This window comes from Prinia subflava, chromosome 1 (assembly GCF_021018805.1).
Source record: "Prinia subflava isolate CZ2003 ecotype Zambia chromosome 1, Cam_Psub_1.2, whole genome shotgun sequence".
NCBI classification, from domain to species: domain Eukaryota; kingdom Metazoa; phylum Chordata; class Aves; order Passeriformes; family Cisticolidae; genus Prinia; species Prinia subflava.
This window is the reverse complement of record NC_086247.1, coordinates 117,181,887-117,203,173: the sequence shown is the minus strand read 5'-3', so window position 1 is coordinate 117,203,173 and position 21,287 is coordinate 117,181,887. Positions and strand designations below refer to the sequence as shown.

Genomic DNA, 21,287 nt, shown 5'->3' with positions numbered 1-21,287 from the left:
CTATTAATAGAATATTAAAACATAACTTAACTTAGATTTAAATATAGTAAATTACTTAAATTAAAAATTTACTTTTATTTTTATTCTTTATTGTAATGGAATGTTTCTTCTTTACATTGTGATGGGGAATTGTGTTTGATTGTTTTCACTACGAACTATGACTATGAGTCAAGGGGGGGGGAATTTTTTCTTTTGTGATGCTGTGTTTTGTGTGAAGTTACATACCAAAGAAAACCATGCCTAAAAATAAACCTGGGTTATTCAAGGAACAGTGTACACAGTTGAAAAAGCAGGTTTAAAACATTAAATAAAGTAAAATTCAGTCCTCTGTGATTCTCAAATGCTGAAGAGGCATTAATCAGAAACCTTTTAGAGAATGCCAGCAGAAATGCTCTAATGAGTAGTTCTGTCTTTCACTAAAGAAAATATCTACATGGGGATTTTAGGTCCTTTTTAAAGGAGGGACTATGATGCCCTTTCCTTCCTTCTTCATCTTATTTATTGCAATACTGTAAACAGGTGATTTAGCCTGAATTTTTATGTCATTTATATCACTACATATTTAAATATTGCAGAGTGTAACTTGAGAGAGAAATCAAAAGAGATTTCTGGTGGTGTCTGTGCTTGCTTGTTTTAAATTACTTATCCAGGTTATGTGTTACTATACTGCAGGAGAAATAATGACTTCTCTCTGCTGGAGTGTTATTTGAATGGAGCACTCCCTTCAGGTTTCTTGTTCTCTGTGTTATAAAACTCAGTGGTCTCTAAAGATAATGTGGAAATAACCAGAAAGATTTGGGGTTTGGAACATTCTTTTCCTGATAAATTCTTTTTGTGTTGTGCACAGCACAAAGAATGGGATTTTCAACAGCGCCTTAGCAACAGAAGGAGCTTAGTAAGATTTACAAAGGTACAAAAATTACTTAGATGTCAAAGCTTTCCTAGATGTGATTAATGCTCACCTTCAGCTTTTGTACCTTCTGTACCTTTAGTCACACTGAAAGTGAGTGACTGCTGTACTACAACCACAGCCCCTGGAGAGACCATCAGTCTTTCATTATTTCCCTCCTACAGATAAAATGCCTTGTCTGAGCCCACCCGGTCAAGCACTGGCTGATTGCTTTGTTCAGATGCCACATCCCCTCAAACTACAAACCAAACTATATTTGTGGGCTTGCAGCTTGAAAGGAAAAAGTGAGACTTCATGGTCTTTTAGTTTCCTAGGTTCTTCCATTGAACATGCACCTTGTTTCAATTCCTTTCCCAGCCCTCCTTCAGTGTCCTGTTACATTATTAAAAATAACAAGAACAAAAATACATTCAAGGCTTTTTTTTTTTTTTTAGTTATTCCTCTTTCACATTCCTCTTGATTTAACTATAGAAGAAGTAATATTGCATGTTGATGAATGTTATAGAATTCTCTGTTTTCATTGCATATGTCACTGTATACAATGGTATACTTGAGCAGCCTACTGTGTTCTATCACAGAGAAGAACTTGGATTGTGTACCTTAACTTAATTTGTGTATTAGAGGGAATTCATAGAGTGTTGTTGACCCTTTTTCCTGGTTTTTGTTGTTGTTGTTGGTTTTGGGCTTGGTTTTTTTTGGTGAGGCTTTGTGGGGGGGTTATTTTTGGTAGTAAAAAGATATATATTTATTCATGTTTTTCCTGGAATTTATTGATGTTTAAATTTCTTAAAATAACATGTCTCATCAAGGGGATAATAAAAATCAAAGAGAAGTATTTGCAACAGTTTCACGTGTGCATCACCACTAAATCAGGCCACTTCTGCAAAAGTGGAAACAAATAATTTTACAATGTTTCTCTTTTTCATCATCAATTTTTTCCTTCTTTTGGACAGCTTTTAAAAGACTTCCCAGACGAGCTGCGTTCAGACATCACCATGCACTTGAACAAGGAGATTTTGCAGCTCTCCCTTTTCGAGTGTGCCAGCCGTGGCTGCCTCAGGTCTCTGTCTCTGCACATCAAAACCTCCTTCTGTGCTCCTGGGGAGTACCTCCTCCGGCAGGGAGATGCCCTGCAAGCGATCTACTTTGTGTGCTCAGGTTCGATGGAAGTCCTGAAGGACAGCACTGTGCTGGCAATCCTTGGTACGTTCACAATCACAGGCCCAGATTCTCCCCCACTGTAGGAGAACCTTCACTACTAACTGGTGGCTTAGTGTGTCCCAGTTGTCTGGTGAGAAAGAATTTGTTTAATTTAAATCTGCAATACCTATTCTGTGTATACTCCTTTTTTTTTTTTTTTTTTTAAACTTCCTTATATTTTGACCTAAGAAACTTTCAATTGCCAGATTGTTAGCTGTGCAATATTTCACTTCTGATTTTTTTTATATTTATTCTCTCTTCTTTTTACATAAAGAGGTACTTGCAAGCTTTTGACACAAATTGCTGCTTTCTGCTATATTTGGTGATGGTATTGACAGCTCAAAGAACATCGGTCATCAGTTCCTAAATCTTTCATGAAAATTAGTGGCTGAGCAATGCTCCCACTAATGCTCCCAAATGAAAGCAAGCAATATGAGCCTACTTTCATTCTTTGGCACTTGCCTAGGAGCACCCCTTGCAGAAAAGCCATGTGGTGAAGAGCAAGCATTGTTGGCTCTGCTCCCCCAAGCTACTTCATGCTAACTGATGCTGTCTGCAGTCATCTGAGTATATTGGAACTGAGAAAGGCCAGAAATTCTGTTCTAATAAATGTTTAGCTTTTGTTTGCAGGACGACTGTTTTTACTCATTGAGATTTAAGCATCTCCACCTATAAATGTCTGTGATTTGCCTCAATCTAAGGCCTACTAAAGAAATTATCTTCAGCTAAAGGATGATTAGACCTGTCTCAGTTAATGTTGATGAAGTTTCTTGGCAAAATATAAAATTTTACTCTAAAAGTAGAGAATTATTTTCTTATGATTTAATAGCTCTTTAGACTTACATGTATTCTTCTTTCTAATAACTTTTAATATTCTTATAAAACAGAGTTAAAAAGAACATTTCCTTTTTTGCTTTCCTTCCTGTTTTGTGGGATTACACTAGACTGTTGATAATGGAAGCTTCTGGTCTTTAATTGAATTTCCTTTTTTTTTATTGAATGAATTTTATTGGTCTTTTTTAGAGTATAAATGTGGTACAGGTCCTATTTTTTTCAGAACTCTTTAATTCTATTGGATTGACAGTCCACATCACTCCATCACTTGTTCGTTTCTAGGAAATTAAAGAATCTCTTGATTTCATTGGATCACATAGATCAAAGATATACAATATGACTTATAATAAAACATAAGCTAAAAGCCAGCAAAAGTTCAAGAGGTACTTCCATTGGAACTACGATTTCACTATTGATTCCATCTTCAGGCACTCCTGAAAATGTTAATTAAAGCATCATTGTGTCATGGTGACAAAACAATAAGAAAGAGATTACTGTGTTTCTGAAAGAAGTTAATGAAATCATAAAGAGAAAAACATAAACATAACACAATGAAATAATGTTTTGTTACAGTGAATGGGGGCTTCATCATTTAAACCTAATTAACACCAACAGAAGGTGAATGCATCAAACATGTATATCCCTATGAGGAATTGTGTTACTGATGTCATGTAAATCCCTGACAATGCTGAGTTACTTGCTGTTCCCAGAATATTTTATAATTCTGTCCTGATTCTAATTCTAGTGGATTCGTTTTTGTTTACTGAACCATTCTCACTAACAAGCAGAGTGCAGCAACAGCTCAGAGAAATGCTCTCATTAAATATATCTTTGCTTCCTCTAGAGACTATTACTTTATCTGTAATAATAATGGTTAGGATATATTTTATGGGAAAATATGTTTTAACATGAGTTATGTACTGTTTGAGCATATATCTTTGATTTATTAAAAATATTAGCAATAAGTTATTTTAGAAATATCCATAATGAGAACATTTATAACTTTGCATGTCCCCGATTTTTTGAAAAACAGATGTGTCTGTGAGAAACATGTGTATATAAGCTTGTTATCCAATTAAAGAAAAAAGAAAAGAGCTACTAAGAATAGCTTAAATGATTCTGTTATGTAACAAATGTTGACATTCAAGGTAGAATATTTATCCACTTCATTAATTCTACATGAAACTTCAGGTTACTACCTACAGCTTTTGCTGAGGGATTTTAACTTGAAAAAGAAATGTACATAAGCACTACCAGATCAATTGTAGTATTTTTAAGCCTGAAGTTACTTTAAAGTTGTAACTACAATCAAATAAAAATCTGATATCTTTTCCCAAATGTTTATGCAGTATTGACACTAATGCTTTTCATATATCTAAAAAAGTTTCTAATTAAGAAGTTTAAGGATCAATTTGGGTATATTTGAAATATTATTTCCCTTGTCCACATTAACAGCCAGCAATAAATTAAAACTGCCAGCCCTTTAGTTAATATAATGGAAGAAATCTGAGGAATTGTTGATATTTACAGTAAAATATAAAAGTGTATTGCTGCTTAGTTTTACACTATATTTTATAATGTAGCAATACATGTTGTGATGAGCAATGACAGATTTTATTGTTACCCATTCGCATTTAGACTGAGATTTTTAAGATACCCCAAATAAGCGTTGATATATGTATATTCCTAGCATAAGAGAAAATTTATCCCTACCCTGAGTTTATAAGTACTCTTGAGAAAGTTGTTCAAGCCCTACGTAAATAAGAAAAAATATTTTAAGGTGCTAAAAATTATATTTTGAAGTGTAAAACTGTTCCATTTGTGAACATTCAGGGATGATTAACTGATTTGTTTAACTTACCCTAAAGGCTGACCATTTCCTGTGTAATATACAGTTGGAATCACATGCTGGGTGGGTTTTCCAATGTGACAGTTTTAACTTATTATTTATTAATCACAGAATAATGTAAGATTAAAGGGACTTTCAGACCTTCAGAAGTTACCCATCTTAAACTTGCTCAAAACAGGGCAAATTTGTCTCAGATTCCTCAGGGCTATGTCCTGACAAGTTTTGAACATCTCCAAGATTGCTCACAATTCCACAGCCTCTTTGGGCAAGCTGTTCCACCATTTCTTGACTTTGATTTCCTGATTTATAATGAGAATTTTATATGTTACATCCTGTGCCCGGTACAATGGTTCAATGACACCACTTTGGAATTTATACCTCAGGTGTTTATGGAAGCTTTTAATTGTAAAATGTTTGTACTCCTCAATATATGGTCAATTGAAGTTTTTAATACAAGGGGTGTTCTAAGGCAGTCTTGTCCCTAAATAATAATAATAATAAAAAAAACCAGCATAAGAATGCCTTCTTAAGCCATTTTTTCTGCTTGACAGAAATATTAAAATGTTACCTTAACACCTGCATGTTTTAAAACATGCACAAAAATGCCTGACAACAGCTTTATGAAAAATAATTGCACCTGCTATTGGTTACTAGTGTAAATCTTAATTTTATACATATTTACTCTATTACTCCTTTAAATCAGACAGTTACCTGTCTGGAAATTAGGTTTTGTGCCTCCAATTAATTGTGTATAAGTTTGCACCTGCAAAAAAAAAAAAAAGAAAAAAAAATAGACTGATTCTTTAGCATATTATTAATTAACAAGGCATTTGTAACAATGGGATTTCAGGTTCAGGGGAAGCAATTATATTAAACAGCTTTATGATTCAAAAAAGAAGAATTTAGGCTTGGAAGATAACGATTTTTGTATTCTCTTTTAGGTAAAGGAGATTTAATTGGAGCAAACCTATCAATTAGGGATCAAGTTATTAAAACAAATGCAGATGTTAAAGCTCTAACATACTGTGACCTCCAATGTATTATACTCAAAGGTCTCTTTGAAGTGCTCGACCTTTACCCAGAGTACGCTCACAAATTTGTTGAAGACATCCAGCATGACCTTACTTACAATCTAAGAGAAGGCCATGAAAGTGATGTAAGTATCTTTAAAGGTCTCTGCAGTTATTGTAATTTTTCAGGTGTTTCTCATACGTTAGTAATTTCTTATAAATTTTTCACAGTAAAGAAATAATATGCAATTTTTTTAAAGGAACTGCTGATTCCATTTGTTTGATAATTCAGATATTACCTACATGAATTTTTTATCAGTTGGTCAGTTCATAAACATTGAACAACTTCTCTGCTTCTCATTTTCCATAACAAACATCACCCATGAGATATTTTTAATATATTTTTTTGTTTATGTCTAAAAATAATTCATAGTTGTATAAACTATGTGTCCAAATAAAGGATTTTTTAGCCATACCTTTTCTAGAAGCTCCTGTGCCAGCCTAATGAACATTCATTTCATACATCATTGGTTATCACTTTTAGTTAAGAATGTCATCACACACACTGAAAATGAAAAACAGTTGTTTCTCATACATTGCAATTAAAATGTGTTTTTCCACTTAAATGAGTACTTTATCTTGGAAAAAAAAGGCAAAACAAACAAAAATCCCCCAAAAAAACAAAACAAGAAGAAATTCCAGATAAAGCACTCCTGAAAGGCTTCAGTACAGACTGTCAGTACTTTCACTGATATTATATAGAAAATATGTATATTTAGATTTTAATAGTGAAAAGCTTTTATGACATCTCTCTTTTTCTGACTTTATCAGGTGAATGCTCAAAGACAGTCATAGCCACACTTCCAATCTGGTGTTCGACAGTTCAGATGTTTGTCTTTGTTTTGTCCTTCTCCTAACACAGAGAGAAGTAACATTGGAAAAACATGAATTTTCACTAGGATGCTTTCATGACAGAGGACAAATATAATGCCAAGGAAGGGTACAGCAAAGTACTTTTCAGTGCAAAAACCCCAATGAGTTTGATACATGGGCCAATTTTTCTACATAGCTTCCTATTAGGAGTACTTTGGTGCCAGTGTTTCCACAGCAACACTCTATTAAACCACTGCAGCAGAGAGGAGTCCATATATAAGTGTGTATTTCTGAAGAGGAAAATAACCAGGATATCTCATTTGTTTGTCTCTTGAAATGTCTCCAAACTTCCTGCTGCTGAAAACAGCAGCTGAGAGTACACAGCTGCTCTGAGAACCTGGTGATTCGTTTGTATAACACATTTCCCTTGGGGAGGAATGTGAGATCTGACAAGGAGTAAAACTCCATGTAAAGATAGGTTTTGAAGATGATTGCATTCCCCACCACGGTTTTGTCATGGAATTTGATGGATTCCCACAATGTGTGCCTTCATGCTTTTCTGTATGGTGACAAATCTGAGGATTACCCTCTCAGCTGCATTCAGCTTTGATAAATTCAGGGATAACTCTTCCCAATTAAACTCAGCTGGGTGATGTACAGACTCTCTGCTGAGAGCAAGCCTACAGCAGCCTTGAAGGTGAGTATTTCTCAGGCTCTTTGAGGAGGATGGGATTTAAAGTAATGTGGGACACATCCAAGTAACTTTTCTGCTTTAAAGTAGAAAATATTTAGAGCATTTTTAAATATATGCTGTATTTTCATGGTATAATCTGTTACCTTAAAATTAAAGGAAAATATATCCTGACAAGGAGTAGCATCCGGTATCACAGGGGATAAACAGAATCCAAGACAGATTATGAGTGTTACTTTTGCCCAAATCCTCTACTTAACTATGCCCTCCACTACTATTTCTCTTGCAGTAGAACATCTCATTTCTTTTCCAACGATTTTACTTATCAATAAGGATAAACACTGTAAATAAGGCAGCCAAAAACTGTGCCACCACAAAAACAGGGTTTGACAAGCGAGGACAGATATCTATGTCAGGAGCTAGTGTGCATGGTCAACCACTTGCTTTGCTTCAGCAGGAAAATACCCTGTCCTTACTTCCTTCAGCTGGAAAATGCTTGCAAACAGAAATAATTGGAGTTATCTGATGGTTACTCTCAGAGAAAAGTAAGAAGAAAGTTTTCAGATGTACAGACAGATTGTGGGTATGTTAATATGACTTCTTGCTTCTTTTTTTTTTTTTTTTTTTTTTTTTAAATACAGCCCTTGGGAATGGTGTTATGGGAGAGAGTTTGTCAGCTAGGCCACTGTATCTGTATTCCCTCTCCCTAATATAGGGAGGTTTTACTTTCAAGAGTATTTGTTACTTCTGCAGCTTTATGGAATTTTTGGATTTAGAGAATTTTCCATAGTTAAACAATAGATCTATTCCTTTGATTAAATCTGTTTCTCACTCTCTTTTTCTTGGATGTTTTAAATGACTGTAAATCTGTAGCTGAACGTGAATTCAATACTTCTTAAAATGAATCACCAGCAGCATTTAGGGTCAGGTGAACTGCAGGGTGAAATAACATGATTTTCCCTACTTTGACTTGTGAATTGCCTTTCAGTCTTGAACTAAAATGTTATTGCATTTTCAGTCAAAGTCCACAAAACCTACAGTAGGCTGAAGATTTATTAAAACTTTAAGCCAGCATTAAAAAGCTGAGAATGAATAAGAATTTAGTCCTCATGGTTCATTATCCCCTTTCCACCTTGGTCATGCTGATTAAAATTGAATCAGAGACTTGAATTGAATTAGAAGCATGTAGACAAAAAAAGAGGTCAGAAGTCTTCAGTAGTGTCCTTCTCCTGAAGTGTCAAAATCGGATACTTGGCACTAGATTACGTTTCTTCCCTACACACAAAAAGGAAACATTTTTAATTTGTTTTCTTGGTTCTTTTGCAAGTCTAAGAGGATATATAATGATGTGTTTCATCTGCACTAAATTCCAAGTAAGGTGTAACTGTGGAAAAGCCTCAAGGGCTTCCATAGTTGCTTCTCTTTTCAGTAAAAGGAGAAGATGTGACCAGGTTTCTCAGTAACAAGTGGAAACTGTAGCTGTCTGGTTATAGACTGATTGAAAGTGTTGTTTAGCAATCTTAGGAGAAAAGCCCAGATTTTAAGTATAGGAGCAGACAACTATTTCAGGCTCTAACGAGTAAAAGGAAGAGAAACAGGCGCAAAATCAGAGAGACAGAGTTTGAATGATTCCTCATGATAACTCTTAAGCCAGGAATTGCTAAGTGATTTATTATTAAAAGCATTAATATGTGCTCAGCCACACTGGCAGTGCTACTTTGCCATCTTTTTATACATTTTCATCACAGCAAGATATGAACTAAGAGAAGAGACTGATGTTGATTTTGCATATCCTGCCCCTTTCTTTCTTTGTTTCCTTTTGATCAATAAACCAATAACTGCGTTTTAAAATGTATTCAAATATTTGAGGACTGTTAGAAAATACTAATTTTCTGGTAGCTGGGGTTGTGACATTAAAACAATTCAGCCATTTTAACCAATATTTCTAGGTCTGTGACTGTTGTCATAGTAAGGAAATAGTTTGCTGAGTGACACAGATTTTGACATGTGCCTCATCCTATCTGTATAATTTTTCACTATGAATTACAGATTGCATATGTATTAGGCAGTGAGAGTGTCCCACATCTGATGTGATAAAACTAAGCACTCAGAAGAAGGTTCTTAAAACATATGTGGATACACCTACACATACATTAATATGAAAGAAATTGGAGATAATTTTGTTATCCACCTGCCCTGGAAAATGTGTTATTTGATGCATTTAGAGAGTAAATGCAGTAGCAGCTGTTCCTAACTCTGAATTATCCTATGAAGAACTTAGAATAAGTAAATGTTTGGACAATATCTTTGTAGAATTTGTGAGATTTTATTGTTTCTGATTATTTCTTATGTCGCCACAGAGGAATTTACAGTGGAGACAACATTATTTAGATTTAAAAAAGAAAAACAAAGAAAAAAAACACAAAAGAAACACCCCCCCCCCCCAAAAAAAAACCCCACAAACCCAAAACAAACAAACAAAAGAACTAGACCACAAAAACCATCCAAAAATCAAACCACAGGCTGGTTAGGGTCCCACTGATAAAAAGAACAAGAAAACTCCTTGACACCTATGCTGTCAAGCTATAATTAAGTCCCAAAGGAAGACAAGGCACATGCAGGCACAATCTTTGTCTCACTAAAGCTCTACCAATGTGAGTCATTTTCAAAAAGCAGAGGTTATATTCCTGAAGAGTCAAAAATCTTTGTTTGTAGATAGGACTTGAAACTAAAAAGAATCTTCCTTTTGTGGACTTAAAGGTAGTGTTCTGGTTCCTACAAAAGCTTTCTTTTCCTTCTCCCCAAAGAAGAGGCTGTTCTCTAAAATGAAATCACTCAGTTTGTGAGACACAAGGAAGGATTGATTCAGTCAGTGCATCGCAGTGTAAATGAAGCATAATTACAAGGTTTCATGAAAATGTGGTACATTCTTTCTCCAGTGGGGAACATGGAGTCCTAATGCACCTTAGCCAGGCTTCTTGCTAATAAAATAAATAAATAGATAGACAAATAGATTTTAAAACTCAATCTAGCAACCAAGAATCAATAAAACCAAAGGATCTCCCCCCATCTTCCCTCTGAAAGGCATTGTCTGACAAAATAGGGATTAATTCTTGTCCTTTGGAGAGGCTGGTGTTTAGAATTTATTAAATTTTAATGACTGAGTTGTGAGGAATTTTTAATATAATAAAGCTCGGGTTGTCATTAGCAATATCTAAGAAATATCAAGGAATGCTCCTCATTTTCTATTGGAAAATCTGACAACAGACCAAATCAATTGTTCATAAAGGTGAAAGTAGCTCTAAGCTCTGGAGCATACAATAGCGGGTACAGCTTGGGAAGAAAAATGTCTACAAGTTCTAATCTAAAATATACTGAGCTTTTGGGTTGGTTCCAGCTAAGACTTAAGTATTTTAAAAGCATATAAGTAACTCCATGCCATTTTAATTGCTTATTTGAAGACTTTTATCTTTCTTTGTTCTTACTGTTGGCATTGCCCTTGTAGTCAGAAAATGAATAGCAAAAAAATTTTGAATGTAAGCAAAAAATTCAGATTAAATCCTGCCTTGCCACTGTTTTGTCTTCAGCTAGTAGATTACATATTTGACATGCATTCATTCTTACCTCTTTAGTCATGCTTTCCCTAGATCTAGAGTTCTACTATAGGTCATCTGAATTTATGAATGTTGCTTTCCAACATAACAATAACACTTTCTATTATGTATTTGATTATCTATTGTGAATCAGCACTGAAAATAGTATGAAAATTCTGATTTTTAGTACATTGATTGTCTGCATAGTAAATAGTATTTCCCTTTAAAGAAGAAAATAACTTATCCTATTTGCTACTCTATAAATATTAAGGAAAAAAAATAAGCATAGGGTTTTTTAATAAAGTTGCTTTTAACTTGGCAAGTTTTATAAGATAAGAAAACCTGATAGAAACTTCAGCCACATGATTACTTATTGATGAGTTTAACTTCCAAAGAAAAAAAAATTCTTATTTTATGGGTATTACCTATGTGTCTAAAATAAAAGTCATGGATTAAAAAAAATGAATTTCCAAATCAGCTGTTACTGCACTGCCATACTTAGTCACTATTCCTCTACTCCAGCCTAGTTCATCCTGCACACTGTAGGACAATCACAAGTTGCAAAATATTGTTAATAATAAATAATTTTCATAGAATATTTCCCAAATAACTCCAACCAACTTTTTACTAGAGGAGATGGTTTTGTCACAGCACCCAGCAGCTGTGTAAAATGAAGTGGTTTACCTTAAAAAAAGTCCATCAGTCCTACTTTAACAGTAGAGATGGATAACTTTGAGGAAAACTTGTAATTTTTAAGTATTCTTGTAGCATATTGAGCACCCGTCTTTGTCAGTAGCTTGTCTGGGGGAGGATCATGTATTATTATTGCAGGTGTAACTCACTGGGGCTTATTGTCAATAAGTATAAAGCTTGCAGATTTAAAAAAGAAAAACAAAGGAAAAAAACCCACATAAGAAACGCCCCCATAAGACCAAACCAACCAAACCAAAAAACAAGAATTTGGGAATTAAGAGACAAATCAATGGCAGTTTTTGTGTTTTTATACAATTACACAACAGGTAGAATATAGAACTGAATAAAACACCTAAAGGAATGGAAGACTAGTACTTTATGATTATTAAAAAAACCCCACAATTAAAATATTTTTTAACCTGTGAAACAATAGCTTGTGATCTTTCTCTTTACTCCATGTGCACATTATTCCCTTTGCTCTAGTTGTTCTGGTAGAAGCCCTAAGTGACCGATGGCTGAACAGCCACTGCTTCTGCCCAAAAGACACCATATATTAATTTTACCTTTATATCTCTTCATATGAAATGGAGTCCATAAAGCTCCCGAGTTCTCAGTGGTTATAGAGTAGGAATGAAGGTGTTCTTCATACTGTCAAAAATTTAACTCATTTTAAAACTGGTAACATAATTAACTTTGATTCACGGTATATTCGTTGGAGTAGGTCTCTTACCTGCCTCTGTGTGAGAACTACACTCCAATTAGGGTTGCTGTCAAATATAACTCAGGGCTCTCACATTTTGCAAGCCACTCACAGTTTTCATTTATACTTCTGGGATGATGTGGAATATTTTTTTCGTTCTTCCATCTCTCTGCCTCTTCACACAAAAATGTTACTGTAGTGCTGAACAAGACAGCACTCCCACAATGTCATTTACAAAGATCAACTTTATTCCCATGGAACAAGTCATGCAGCTGTACATGGGTGTGAGCTCTGGCAAAAACAAAATCAGAGCAGTTAATTCACCTGTTTTACTCTTCATTTTTGAGAATAAATGGATGAGATGCATTTGGGGAATGAGCTCTGTCCAACAGATACTTCACAGGTCTCCTACCAGTACCCATGACAGTAAGCATGATTTGGTGGATCTTTGTCTGTTAAGTTGGATGCTAGTTTCAAACAAGGAAATCTGCTGCAACAGCCTCCTCCCTGTGCAGGGTTGCTGTCAGTCCTCCCTGCAGACCCTCAGCCTGACAATTAACTGCTTCACTTGCTATGGGAGCAAGGCTGACCTGGAGCTATAGTGTAGGCCAGGTCTGATGCTGGTTTTTGTAGTCTGGTAGCTCATAAATCTTGTTTACTAGCAGTTACTGGTGAGCTTGATGTGTGCTGCCTCTGAGCCATCTCTTCCCCCCAGTATTCCTCAAGATAATCGCCTCACTGTCTTGTTTCTAATATCTTCTTCAATATGGTGTGCTGCTGAGAAATAATGCAACAAGGAAACATGTAATTCAAAAAAGATAGACTGGTTGGCCTTTTTTTTTCTTTTTTCCTAGTGCCTTTACCCAAAAAGTCTTTTTTCACTATTAATCTCCTGTTTCATTTCTGTAGCCTTCAGCTATTCTAATATTTTTGGAAATAATAACACAGACACCTACACTGTCTGGTTTTGTCTCTAGTAATTTATTCTTCTGATTTGTGGTCATTTTCCAGTTAGAAGATTCATCCCACCTCAACTTATTTGAGCAATTATGTAATCTTTTCCATTAGTATTTTTTAATTCTTTTTTGCATTTTTATAAATCCTTCACATTTTATACCTAAAATAAGTGAACAATTCACTGTAAGGGTGAATCACGAAAGATATGGAAAAGGACAAAGAGGAGGGGAGAAAATGAACCGTTATATTATTCTGGGACTATTTGTGTTACCCATCCCCAAATTCCAACACTTTTGTGAATGGATTATGAGCTTTACATTATTTATTAAAAGCTTTACATTACTTATTAAAACATTTTCACAAGTAGACCCCAGCACTTTCTTGACAAATACAAAAAAAATTCCATTGTAACTAGAATTAACATGTTTAAATAAGTGACAAAATTTTACTTCTAATTTTAGCTTTTGAATCTTTTTGAACAGTCTCCATTCCCATTCATTTCACTTCCTGGGATTATTACATTCTGCATCAGATTATAAAGCTTAACCCGAGGGTAACACATTGAAAAAATCCAGGCTAGTAAAGCAGCTTATTGATGTTTTTAGACTGTTGTATGAGGAGGGTATAAAACACTGTGTCAAACAGAATTTTAGACAGAAAAAGCTCCCGGCTTTCAGAGTATTGCCTTAGAATCTAACCATATTTCTATTTTAATTAGACAGGCATACTAGAGGATAACTTTATTCCGATATGTCTCAATGTGCCTTAGGGAACATGATAATGTTACTTTTACGATATTAATATTATCTTTGCCTCTACACTGTAAAAAATGGAAAATAGAATTAATCCTAATATAGCTAAACTAAAATTATATCAATTTGGAGAGTGGATTGATTTTTTTTTTCATTATTCCTTTTATTTTGTATAGATATAGTCCTGATGCACCTAAAATTTAGAAGTGCTTCTACAATACCTTGTCCTTTTATTATTCTGGGTAATAATTAATGAAGGAAACAATAGTACCACAATGTCTTCGACAAAAACTTTAGTTCTGAGGGCATAGACTCCCTTGATATATAGTGTTCATGTCAGAGTGGCTTATGTAGTGAAGTTCCTACACGACTTGCAGAGTCATTATAACCTCAGGATACATGCTGAAATGGGTGAAACTAACTGTAGTGTAGTCTATAATCTGTGCAAGCTGTGTATCAAACTGGCATTTTACATTGATACAAGTGTGTGTTCTCAGTTTTGTTGAGCTGGTAATGTTTTAGTGCAACTTTTCTCTAAACACCTTAGAGAAGTGGAATGGCAGAGGTTTGAAAGGACCTCTGAAGGTCATCCGCATCCACCACTCTGCTCAAAGATATGAAAACATGTAAAACCAAAAATTATTCATGTACAAAGTTTTTATTGATATAAAAAATAATATATCTACATATTTTTCTTTTTACTCATCTATACTTACACCCAGTAAAACCAGAGCTACAAAACCTGCCTACATAACTGCCAAATACAGTTATGCTGAAATTAGATTTGATACCCAATTTGATATATTACATTATGTGATTACAATCATGGTATTATTTACCACACCAGTGAAAATTTTCAGTGATGTGGTAAATAATACCATGATTGTAATAATAATATATATATTACATATACATATAATATACACACATTTTATACATATGTACTGTATAGTACTAGATAGTAAGTGTTCAGAGACAGATTCCACTGCTAATCACACCCTGGTCAGTGTTCATTTTACCAGTGTCCAAAATCGATATTGGATTTCTATGACCGTGTTTGGTTTCATGTCATGCTGCTTCAAACAATTCAAGCAATTTTCTTAAAAATTCTCCGTGGATGTACTGCTGTCCTCAGGGAGGCACTTACTAGCACTCATCCCACTCGTTTGTCCTGTGAGTGCTAACAAAACACCTGGCCAACGTTGGGAATGTGTAGAGATGGGCAGGTGGCAGTAATAAAATTAACTGAAGAATATTCTTCCATATCCACTTCATGGTCCTCCTGTGTTCTTTTCAAGATCCTCTCTGAAGTTAGATATATATATTTACATAAATACTAGTATGAAGTTTCACTGAAAGATAAAGCTAACAATGCAAACTCAACTCCTTCACTGTATCTAAAGCCTCAAACTGAGTCTAGTTGAATATCAACCCAGGGCAAATCATGCAAATATTTATGAGCCTGCTCGAAACCTTAGAGCTGCTTGAAGTTAAGCATGTATGTTTTATTGCTTTGAAAGGTGTTAGCTGTCACCCTGGTTTTGAAGACTTTTTTAAGCCTTCTGTTATGTTCTTCATATTGGAGTCAGAAGTTTCACCTTATCACATTTTCTACTATAAACACTGGCCATGTTTTGCTAACTGTCTTTTATTGTTTACATATTTCTAGGTAGGAGGAGAAATGTGATTGACAGTTAGCTCGACCAACGTGGATTGAGAGGTGGAATTCCATCCTCCAATCCACGGGCACCATGGGAAATGTATAAAACTGGGTTTTGTAAATAAACTCGCCCTTTTTTCCTGCTTCGCTCACCAGCGTGTCCTCGTGTGGTTCTTCCCGTGTCCACTGTGACAGTTAGCCTTTATTGTAGTTACTATTACGTCTTTACTTGACTGTAATCAAACTGTAGGAGTATTAAAAAGCTTTTTCCACTGTCTCTTTTTTCTGCAGTAATCTGAAAGCTTTTCCAAAAATACAACCTGCCAGACAGTACAGGCAGTGCCAGGTCTATTGTCTATTTTAACAATTCTTCCTTTTGTCTTCTTTTCTTACTTATTGATACACTGTTCTTCAATTTTTCATTTTTTTTAATTCTTACTGGTACAGATTTACTATGAAAGATGCATTTTCAGAGAGTTGAGACCCTGGTTTCTTCTCTTGCTTTAGGGTGGGGTAGAGGTATGCAAATATATAGAAGTAAAAATTATTATTATACCATCCATGTTTCCCATATATTTTTTCTGAATGTGGCACAAGTGACAGAGATGTTAGTTTTTTTGTTTCTGTAATATCTTTTTAACAAGAAATGCAATGCATCCTTTATTGCCAATGAAGAAATTGAAGTATTTTTCTAAAAAATTTTATGCATAGGTTAACATTCAGCTTTTAAAGAAATATATGAAAAGTAAACCTCCAACACCAAATATAAGAGCTCATGTGAGAATTTTGCATCCAAGAAAGTATTCATTTGCAAAAAAACCCCAAAAAAACCCCAAAAAACTAAAACTATCCAAAGCTAACCACAAGCAGCCAGTTACAGAACATTTGTACCAACTTCACAAATTAATTACAAAGAAACAAAATATTCAGGGCAGCAGTTTAACAGGAGATTGATTGCAGAACTCATGGCAATTCACGATTACTGTCTCCTTAGGACAAAATACCAGTGACAGATCTGCTGTTCAACTTTTGCTGTTAACTCAATGTACTCATATTGTAAGAAGGATCAGAGAATGCTGAAAACATCTGCTTCCACAAAATACTTTCTTTATCTGTCCATTAAGCAAGGACAAGAGATAAGAATAACCCTGAGAAAAGATAGGAACAAGCCAAAGAACAATAGAAAGTCTTAAAAAGAAAAACAAAACAAGAAAAAACACAAAGGGGATGTGGATGGCAAATTGCTCAGCATGAAACAATTGTATCTAACAAGCTTTTTGTGAGCGATTGAGTCTTCTGTGATTTAGAGGACTTGTGAAATTTCATTTAAAAATTCTGATTACAGAAAACTGAGGCCTGAGCACATGTGAGGCATTAAGCTTTGCAGCAGTACAATAATCCCTTGTTATGTACTTGTATCTTTCCATTACCATACAGTAAATTTGCAAAGAATAGGACATCTGGCATGCATTCTTGGTGTTTTTTCCCACACTGCCAGTGCTCTAAATGGGCTTTTCCCATTTCCAAATGCTGACTTAGAACATTAATAGTCCAGTTTGATTTCAAATCCTTTCCTGAAAATGTATTTTATTCTTTTGACTCCTCAACATAAGGAGTTATTCATGCATTTTACTATCAACGATTACAAGAAAATAAGTGAAATTATGTTTCTATCTTTTATTTCTGCTTTTTTGTGAAGGCAACAAGAATCATATCAGCAAACACTGGTAACATTCTATTGACCCCCAGCAAGCAAACTTACTGACTGGACATATAATGTATTGGCCTCCAATTTAGCTGTGTCTCTACATTTTTCTTTTCAGGGTTTTATCATTGGAATTCATCTTGAATTGTTTTACAGCTAATTACCTGGGCTGGCCACAGTTCCTGGTAGAGATTCTTTAAAAATGACTGCTGCCTCTTGACAGTGAAAAAAAATTTCAGATCACTGGCTTTCAACTGCAAACCACTAATGTTTGCAGATGGAGAAATGGTCTTTTTTTGCTCCTAATAAACACTGTTAAGGAATAATGAATTTTTTAAATCTGTGCATTAACATATTAAAAAATGGAAGATTACAGATTTGTGATTCTATACATGGAAGAATTTTATGTAAGTCTGCTTTTGGTACATGATCAATTATTGTTTTTTCCTGTAAAATTAAATTTAATAGCTGGTTTTATAAGACATAAAAAGACACCAGGATTGAAATCAAAACTTTAATTAGACTCTTTGACAGTATTTCACATAACTCATGCTAACATCAATCTTTCTGGTTTTTTCCTCAATGCATAGAAAGTTAAATATCTCTGTTTTTTCTTTCAGCAATTCTTACCCTTTAAGAGCTATACTTCTTTTAAAAGGCAGGCATATGAGGAGATAAAAATAGACTATTTTATAGAAGACTGCATTAGTGTGTTGCCCTAAATAAAAGGGTTTGGTGTCCTAGAAACTAGGGCAACATGTCCTAATTATTTACTCTGATACTACATTTCTACAAAGATAAATCTGTGTGTATAATGAGGAGTTTTAATTTACTGCACTTTGACTGGCTTTGTCCAGGTTCTTGTTCATCTTTTCTCTTTGACACTAGGGGGAAGAGAAAGAGAGGAGGTGCTGGAGCAAGTTTAGGAGCAAAATCCTAGAGAATTCTCTCTGGGCACAGATTAGTTTCTTTTGCCAGCTTTCAACTACTAAGTAATAAAGCCCTGGCCCCTGTTGTGTGTGCAGGACAGGCTATGCAAAGTTACAAGAATTATGCTTGCAGTGTGTTTATACAGGAGTAACTATAACATTCTTTACTGTGGATTTTGTGCTATGGAAAGGATAGTTTATAGGTCCATAGTTTATTTTAAACAATCAGTATTTTCTGACTGAAATTGCCTCCAGTGGGTTAAAGGAGCTAGTTTAGGGAAACAGGAAAAGTCTGATAAGCAGCTTCTCACATCACGTGCTCCGTGTTCGTACTCACCCTTCTCTTCTGGCCTCCTGAGAACATCTGACATCTCTCATCTTCTGCTAATATCACCTAGTACTTTATCTAAGTCACTAAGAACACAGCAGTTCTTTTGTTTAAATAGCCTAATTATTGCTCTGTTTGGCAGCTATTAGAGGGTTATTGCTACATTTAATGATACACCTGCTACTGGCTTGGCTGTTATGCAGTAGGAATTCTGCTTATGCAAACTCAAATATTCTGTATTTCTATATTCTACCACTACTAGTACCTTCACTACAAAACAATTTTTAGGTTAACCTGAAAGACTAGGAACAAAAAAAATTAAAAATTTTAAAAACTACACACAATTACTATTTTCAATCTGTGTCTAAAATTTGAATATCTAGGAGTTCTGAAGATTTTTGTTAAACAAACTGCGAAATTCAAATGACTTTCAGAAATGCCTAACTTGTACCTGTGTCTAGGGAAAAATCAGTTGTCTGATGGCAATTAAGCACTTTTTGCCTTGATATGTGGGTTTAGGAAAGCTGAAAATAATTTCTCAAAATTTTCCTGGCAGACTAAACTATTCATATAAATACAGTGTATAGGCTGTCAGAGACTTGCCCATGGTCAAGATGTAGACATTCAAATAAACAGCAGAATCTTCACAACAGATATTACTCAGCAGTTCCAGCGGATTTTACTAGAAGTAGTTACACTTGAAAGTTGCATAATATTTTCTTCTTCTTTTTCTTTTGTTTTATTTTCTGTGTAATTCAAGAAAAGAAAAGGACCTTGAATAGGTTAGACACCTCTCCCTCAGGACTACCTTGCTCCTACTTGCTTCAGTCCCACCACTGCTTTTGAAAGTCCCTCAAAGATGCTGGAAATATTTAGTTCATCTTCACAGATTGGACTGGCACAGGAGCTAAAACTAAGCAGGGCCAAAGTAGAGCACTTTTTTCTGCATTTCCATGAAACCAGCACTGAAACCTATCAGGCACACTTTCACAATCTACATTTATTCACAGGTTTGGAGTATTTACTTTTTTATTAAAGTAAAATATTACTTTTTCCTTAACTCACACTATATTTAGGATGAAACAACTTTTTTTTTTCTCTCACAGCACCTGTTTGCAAGGATTATCCTTAGTTCAGTGTTATGTCACCATTTAATTTAATACAGCCATTTTATCATGAGTGTCTTTTCTTGTATTGACATAAATGTTTTGGTTTAGATGTTTGTATCCTGTTGGAAGCCAAACTGTGCAGATGTACATATTTCCTACCTTTTTGGTTTGTTTTTTTCAGGTAATATCAAAATTATCCAACAAGCCTACACTATCCCAGGTATGTTGATCACATTTTAACTATGCAAAGCTTCACTTTGAACGGTCACATAATTATAACCAGAACAAAGCTTGAAAACTCCTTCTTTTTCTTCTTAAAAACAGAGTTCAATTTTTTCAGAACGAGAATTTAAATAGCATCTGGCAAATAGTTCTGCCATGGCCCATTTTATGAGTAACAGCTTATGATCTTTTTTCTCAGGTACTAAATTTGAATAACCTCTTATAGCAACTACATTTTAAATACATGGCAACCCAAGCTAAAGTTTTGAATATGGGTAACACTCATTCCCTATAGAGCAGAGGCAGTATCAGTGCCAGGTCCTGTACAATTTGATCATCATGACAGTCTTTGAATGACTGCTAGAGCTGACAACAAGGTTTTTCTATTTTATAAAGACATGCCTGCTGTTACAACTTAGAATTCTTACCTCTTTATGTATATACCTCAAATGAAAAGTTCCCAGTTCACTAAATCTGTCAACATATACCAAGAGAAAAGCGTACATTCAATGACAGTGTGCTGTAACACACAGCAAAATTAAACCTATGCTGCAAAAGATTTAGACAGATGCTAATAGGGGCTTAGAATATTTGGATAAATTCCTCAAATCTGTATGTCCACCCAGCCAATCTGACTTGACCTGAATGTGGGAAATCTGACTATGCAGGGTCATCTGAGGTTTCCTATATAAAGCTAACAGTGCCTTAATCAAGCTTGATTAAGAAGAATAGCCTGTAAAAAAAATAATAAATTAAAAACAACAACTCCTTTTGAAACTATGAGGTTGCATTTGGTTTAATTGGACCTGGAACCTGAATGTGTCATAGGCAATTCACCTACTACCAATACAGTAAGTTGTGCCATGGGAATAATACAACTGTTTCTGAGTTAAGGTCTGATCCTGTCTATGTTGGCACGTGTCTGCCCTCGTGATCAGCATACTTTGTTATCACAAAAAAATAACATTGGTCTCCTACATTGTGCTTTGATTAGTACATAAACTACAGAAGCCGGGTCCATGTTGCCTCTAAATTTCCATGGTTCCAACATCAAGCACTTAAATTGCATTTTTTTCCAAACCAGATGTAGGTCTGCTTTCCTCTGACTCAGTTCTGAAGCCAGAACTGTCACATTATTGGTGCATTAATGGGACTTTGAGGGAACTGAAAAGTCTGTCTACCATCCCAGCAATGACTTCAGTTATAAAAATTAAGGACACAGAGACCATTGGGTTTGAGCTGCATTGGTGTAAATGCCATCTATACATTATA

The 21,287-nt window shown here is 34.8% G+C and overlaps 1 protein-coding gene across 1 annotated transcript in view; it reads left to right on the top strand.

Moving 5' to 3' along the window:
- The window catches only part of KCNH8 (potassium voltage-gated channel subfamily H member 8), a 186,389-nt gene that overhangs the window by 147,536 nt on the left and 17,566 nt on the right, over positions 1–21,287 (top strand). The window contains exons 10-12 of the mRNA XM_063409196.1: positions 1,864–2,113; positions 5,735–5,949; positions 19,975–20,013. Coding sequence (XP_063265266.1) covers positions 1,864–2,113; positions 5,735–5,949; positions 19,975–20,013 — 504 coding nt within the window. The remainder of the gene's footprint in view (positions 1–1,863; positions 2,114–5,734; positions 5,950–19,974; positions 20,014–21,287) is intronic.